The sequence below is a fragment of the Miscanthus floridulus genome, chromosome 14 (genome assembly GCF_019320115.1).
Source record: "Miscanthus floridulus cultivar M001 chromosome 14, ASM1932011v1, whole genome shotgun sequence".
NCBI classification, from domain to species: Eukaryota; Viridiplantae; Streptophyta; class Magnoliopsida; order Poales; family Poaceae; genus Miscanthus; species Miscanthus floridulus.
In genome coordinates this window covers 15,566,273-15,572,583 of record NC_089593.1, presented here as the reverse complement: position 1 = coordinate 15,572,583, position 6,311 = coordinate 15,566,273, and the positions used below count along the sequence as shown (strand labels likewise).

General features: G+C 43.9%; 1 protein-coding gene across 1 annotated transcript; it reads right to left on the bottom strand.

Annotated features, from left to right (window-relative positions):
* Window positions 1-4,845: 4,845 nt before the first annotated feature.
* On the bottom strand, window positions 4,846-5,865 carry LOC136505870 (phytosulfokines 2-like). The gene is made up of 3 exons (XM_066501005.1): window positions 5,584-5,865; window positions 5,398-5,501; window positions 4,846-5,302 (listed from the first exon to the last, which is right to left on the bottom strand). The coding sequence occupies exons 1-3, from the start codon at window positions 5,732-5,734 to the stop codon at window positions 5,171-5,173; spliced, it is 387 nt and encodes a 128-aa protein (XP_066357102.1). The 5' UTR covers window positions 5,735-5,865; the 3' UTR covers window positions 4,846-5,170.
* Window positions 5,866-6,311: the final 446 nt, after the last annotated feature.

Below are 6,311 nucleotides of genomic sequence, written 5' to 3'. Positions count from 1 at the left end.
ATCTGAATATATGGACCTGAGGACCACTGTAGTACACCTTCAAACGCAAAGTATATGCTCTTGTCATGTAGCCAGCCACTCGAAGAAAAGGAGGATGAAAAGGTAGGATAAAACGGTGAAAGACGAAGGGATGGACGGAACGGAACACTGACTATAGTCAATGTTATCTTATGTATACTAGTGCCTTTGCTGGTCTGATTCTAGAAGAGAATGAAGGGAAGTATATACGACTCTTCAGCCACTTGAGATTCCAGCTGAAATGCATAAGCGCTGTTACGCACCGGTACCGCTGCGGTGTCACGGATGGATGGATGCAGACTGAGACATGCAGTAGTTTTAATTTGGACCATTCCCGTTCAAGCTGTTGCGTTTGCGGTATATCTTGTCCTTCGTTGCCTTGAAATCTAGCGTATCCTTGATAATTACTCTTTTCATTTGGAATTATAAAATATTTTGCCTTTTTAAATACATAGTTTTTATTATGCACGTAGATATACACTACATTTAGATACTTAGTAGAAGTAATGAATCAAAAAAGAAATCAAAAAATCTTATAATTTGAAATAGAGAGAGTACTCCGTTACCCTCCTAGCTAGCTAGCTAGGTGCTTGTTACTATATCCATGGCGATGAACATTTTGGTGAAGCAGAGACGAGCGAGTACTACGGAGGTTGAGAAGAGCAGAGAGGTAAATCGACGAGTGTAGGCTTCTGCTCTGCTCTGCCTGCGGATCGATCTCTTGTTAAAAAAAAAACCCAGGAGTATTTCCAAGAGAGGTGAGAGCATGCAGCACGGGCCCCGTGCAATGCAGCTAGCATTGAGCACCAAGTCACCAACCCACCGTGGCTCCCACCCACATGCACAGCACCTCCACGCGCGTATACCCAGCTGTAATCACATCCGTGCGCTGTTGGGGAAGAGGGTCTCGGTAACCAAGGATTACCATGGCCTCTCTTCGATGTAACAAAAACTCTTCTCTGCTTAATGAAATACGTGCCTCGGCACGGTCGCGAAAAAAAAGTGTTTTGCATCGTCCACTCAGTACGTATCAGCTGGGGCACCAGCAGCCATGCTGTGTGTGTGTGTGTGACTGTGTGTTGCACTTGAAACTGCACTGCATATGCGCGCTCGGCCACCACAATTTTCCCGTAGCATTGATCTACCATTTCAGATCAGTGGCGCCACTTGGTTTATTGTCTCGTGGTCGTCTGTCGTCTCCATCTCCATGTGTGTGTGGTCACTGGTCAGTGCATGGTCAATCAATAGCATGCATGCATGCCCACCCACGCTGGGTCTCTGGGACTGGGATGCATTATGCAGATGCATGGGACCAGCCACGACGTACTGTGCACAGCAGCTGAGAGACTAGCCAGCTACTAGTAGAGAGGAAGTTGTGTATGCGTTGATCCGTTCATGCATGCATGTCGACATGCCGTCCGTCGATGGTACCTGCTCGTCGTCGTTGTCGTTCCACACACGGCCACACCACACAGCCAGCGCCAGCTCCAGCAGCCTTGGACGTACGTCAGTGCGCTGCCGGGTCGTCTCATCTCTCACAGAGGTCGACGCACCATGCTCTGTCGTGGGGCCGGTCCTATGATTTTAAGGGCCCTCTGGCGATCTCATTGCGACGGCCCCTCTTAATTATGTATAAAATCTTATAATATATAGGCATTAATTTTACTTGCAAAACGAAAGCAAATTCAACAACATATTTTTAATTTAACATGTCTGATAATTATCGAGGAACCATGTAGATTAAGCAATATATTTATAGATGTATGATAATTATCGAGGAACAATATAGATTAAAAAAGCAATATATTTGTTTTTTTTTCTCACCCATAACAAATATTTCTTAGGTAACATTCTAAAATTCTAACACCTAAATTAGAAAAAAAATATGACTATATGGGTACAGAGTACTAGAAGTCTGGAATACTATATAAATAATTAATTTGGATTAAAAATAAAAAAGGAAGAAATACATTGGGCCTAAACAACTGATCGGTGATCACAATTCATAAGAAGCCAAGAATCAAGATGTCGTCGTCGTGGAGCCCTGCCTGGTCGTTGTCCTCGTGCGCCGTGTCCGTATCTCCGGTAGTCTAGCTCTTCGCAGCGGCGCGGCTCGCCAGCTCCGCGTGTGTAAGGCGCATGTCGCGAACTCACGATCAGAATGTGTTGTGTGCAACGTGACTCCTCGCCTCCTCTCTACCCAAAGGCCGTGGGGAAAGGAAACTAGGAAAGAAATGCCGATATTGTCTTTTTGTCTATCTGGTCAATTCTATGTTTCTCTTCTCATTAGTTTGCTAATACCTAATGAGCTATAGAATATGGAGGTTTGTATACATGGGCTTGGACCCCTTCTCCGCTTAGGCCCTCGGCCGTCGCACCTCGTGCCCAACCCCTAGGGCCGGCACTGCTCTGTCGTAGCTTTCAGGTCGATGTTGCAGCGCGTGCGTACATGTGTACTAGTCTACTAGATTCTTTCTTTCTTCGATTAGAAGACCCCCCTAGATTAGCTAGGTTAGTACGAAGCTACCATATACTTATTTAGGGAGTGTTTAGATCCAATGCATGCTAAAAAATTAGACCTGGGTTTTAGGTTCCAAATATAAGATCTAAACATGAGCTAATATAACCATTGTCTAATAAGAGCTAATGAAGCTAATCGGTGGTTAGAACCCATTAGTTCTTATTACCTCATGTTTAGTCCATTGCTACACGATGTGCTAATTTTTCCTAGGATCAAAACACCCCTAGCATGCACATATATATTGTGATGAACATACTATACATTACTTGGTTGTTTTATAATAATAGGTACACTGCTACTTTTTTTATAAGGAGCTTCATTAATTAAACATTAAACCCAACTGCAACGCACACGAACGAGGTTCAAGGGGAACTCAGGGTGCATTAGGCCAGTCTTAGTGAAAAGCTTCATGACACAATTACCAAGACTGCCACGTCAATTTTTATGTTGGTGACTGTTACAACAGGGTTTCATCTCAATGAAACTGTCTCTATCTTTATCTCTCTTCATAATTAAAACTTGTCAACTCAACAAATTTGTTGACGTGCCACAATAATCTCCTTTGAAACCCTCATTAAGACTGACCTTAAAGAGAACCTGCTGCACTGGGCATCCAGTGGTAAGCAAGGGGCTTCGATAGGAGAAGGCAGTGTAGAGGGCCTTGTATCATTTTTTTTTTGCCTGATGTGCTAATGAATGAGCAGTGGAGTTTTGGCTTGTTGGAATTTAAAAAATCATATAATAAACAGCTGTTGAGTTGAGTGATCTGAAATCTTCTATCAGAGGTAGGTAATAATCTCCAACGTGCTATTTCTTAAAAAGACCTTTGTCAGGCTAAAAATATGGGTGGTCTTCGCGTTCGCGACCTCCACAAAATCAACGAAATCCTTGTTATTCGTTCTGCTTGGACGGTAATCTCATCTCTGGTATCCTCAGATCAAAATACTACAAAGGCCAAGATCAGTATTTTTGTTCCGCCCTAGCTGTTATTAAGATATTAAGCACCACCATTGCACTACTCAAATAATCTTCCAGGCAACTTCAACTTTTGGACTGATTGTCCCAGTGGGATATATATATATATATATATAGTACTACAGTACAAAACTGATTGGAGCCGATGGGTCTTTTCGTGCATTCCACGTGGACACTGTAGTGCTGTTTTAGATCGCTAGGACTACCACGCACACCCTCTTTATTTAATTTTTTTTTGCATGCACACAACCATTCAAAAAGTTGTGTATACGAACTAGGACACTAGCTAGCTAGTTTTTCACACGGACACTAGGACAGTCACGTACGGCATGCAATTGTGCCAAAGGTAACCGGCAAGCGCGGGATGCGATGATACGAATGCTTATGCACGCGGTGCTCCTCGCCCCTTTTTCTGCCGCGGAGTGGATATGACACCGCTTCATGTTTACCAGACATTCTAGGCATTTGAGCATTACGGAGAAATACGTAGATGACGACCTCCATTAAAACCTATGCGCGTTTTAGAAATATTTTAACACTAAAATAGAAATGACTTTGTATGGGATTCGCCAAAAAAAAAACATGTGATGTTTTGGGACAAGGAGAGTAACCAGCAACATGCACATATTGTGGCTAGGTTGATTTTTTTTAATTTAATCATTGTTTAACTTGTGTCGGAATGTTTTGGGATACGTGTTGCTGGCACACCTAGAATGTTTCGGCATGTGTGTCGCGGCCAAGAAAATTAACACATGAACAAGGACACAAACACACACTAAATTAAAGAATACATGTTATCGAGGAATTCTTTATACCACCCGGGCATGTTCCTTTGCTTTTTGTTACCTTTTGTCACTGCTATGCAACGTTTCGCACGTATGAGAGGAATCGAAGCGTATATAGCCCATTTACATGGGAGCTTTACTTATTATGTGAATGAGATAGACGAGAGAAAAAATTGAGAGGAATATAATGGATCTCATGCAACAACCCATTTTATATAGGCGCTCCAAGCTGGTAAACAAAGTAAATGCAGAGGAAAAAGAAAGAGAAATGGAAAATGATAGTCGATCTAGTAAGCCAACCTTATAGCCAATTCACTATATGAGTAATTGCTACTATTTACTAATGATTGTTACTATTTACTAATGATGGCTCCAATAACAAACATTGGATTAAGAAGAGATGTTATTTATTTGTTCACGCCTTATTAGGGGGAAAATAAAGGTGTGGACAAATAATATAGCAACAGTGTCTCTGTCATGTGTATGCTAGCCCACTCCTATGTGGAGGAAAGAGGGAGAAGAGCTCTTCTTATAGCACCACCTTTCACCGTTAATTTTATGCATCATATACTCTTCTTTTTTGACAATACTACCAAGAAAATAAAAGACTAGAGAAAATCGCACCATGCATCATGTATTAGACTTGGAGACGGCGTACAAAGAGATGTCAGACGTACACAAGCATACTACTAGTATATATACTCCTAGCTAGACGGATGACGTACGGGTGTTAGTTGCAGCATATATTCATCTAGCAAGTGATTATATTCCCTCCACGAACTTTCCAGCATGGACGACGACTAGACGCCGGCCGTAGCAACCGAGACGAAGACCTCCTCCCTCCTCCATGGCTCCATCTGCATCCTCATCCTCATGGCTTGCCCTTGTGCTGCGTGTAGATGTAGTCGAGGTGCGCGTCGTGAAGCAGCCGCCTCTGGAAGCACTCGTCGTTGCCCTCCTCGCACGCCGCTGCACCCTCCTCCTCCGACTCTGCTCCCATCATCTGAACAAGAACCAGAACGAGAAGAGAGGTCAAACTCTAACTTACTGCTCAAACTGATGAAGAGCAGCGGATTCAGTATCGTCTTCGGTTGTCACCTCGGAGGAGGCTGAAAGCTCGTCGCCACCGAACACGGCAGCACTCCGAAGCACTGGGCCGTCAGATGCAGAAGAAGCAGCGGCAGCCGCCTTGGCACCATCCTCTGCACAAGAAATAGTTGAGAAAACATTGGAGCAACACTAACCTGGTAGGGCCAATAAACACAGAGGCTCAGCAACACTAACCATGGTGAGCAATCAGAGGAGGAAGAGGAGCAGCAGGCTGCAGGAGGCGAGCAGCTGCCGCGCGGTGGAAGGAGGAGGAGCAGACCAGGAGGAGGAGGAAGAGAGCGAGGGCGACAAGGGGCGAGGAGGTCTTGCTGCTGCAGCGCCTCATCTCTGTCGGTCTTGAGATACTGAAACTATGCAGCGTGGCGTTGTGGACGAAGAGCAAGAGGAGCAGAAGCTCTGCTAGCTGCTGGGTGGAACAGAGGATGAGGATGGGTGCTGTGTTGGGAGCTGCCACTTTGGAGTGGTCGTCTTGGTGGTGCCGAGACGCTCTATTTATAATTGGAGATGGCGGGCATGCGCATGTAGTCTTTTTTCAAGAAAAATAAAACGATTACCAATATAATCCTGCTTTGTTGTGAGTAAAATGAAGCTGGGTAGAGGTAATTCTAGAAGAGAGCTCATTCTAGAAACGTCACACACAAGTACCGTACCGTCTAGGCACATCCTACTAGCTAGCTTTTAGCTTTGTCTAGACCCAAACTCTTGTTTCTTATTTTGACTAAGTTTATAAAAAAAATACATATTAGTTTCACTATGTATATTATCAATGATCTGTGCACTACCGGAAATAAGCCTTTTGCAGAGTGTCCTGGTGTTTGTCGAGTATATTTTTTCGGGCACTCGGCAAACAAGCCTTTTGTCGAGTGTTGCGAAAAAACACTCGGCAAACGATGCAAAAAACA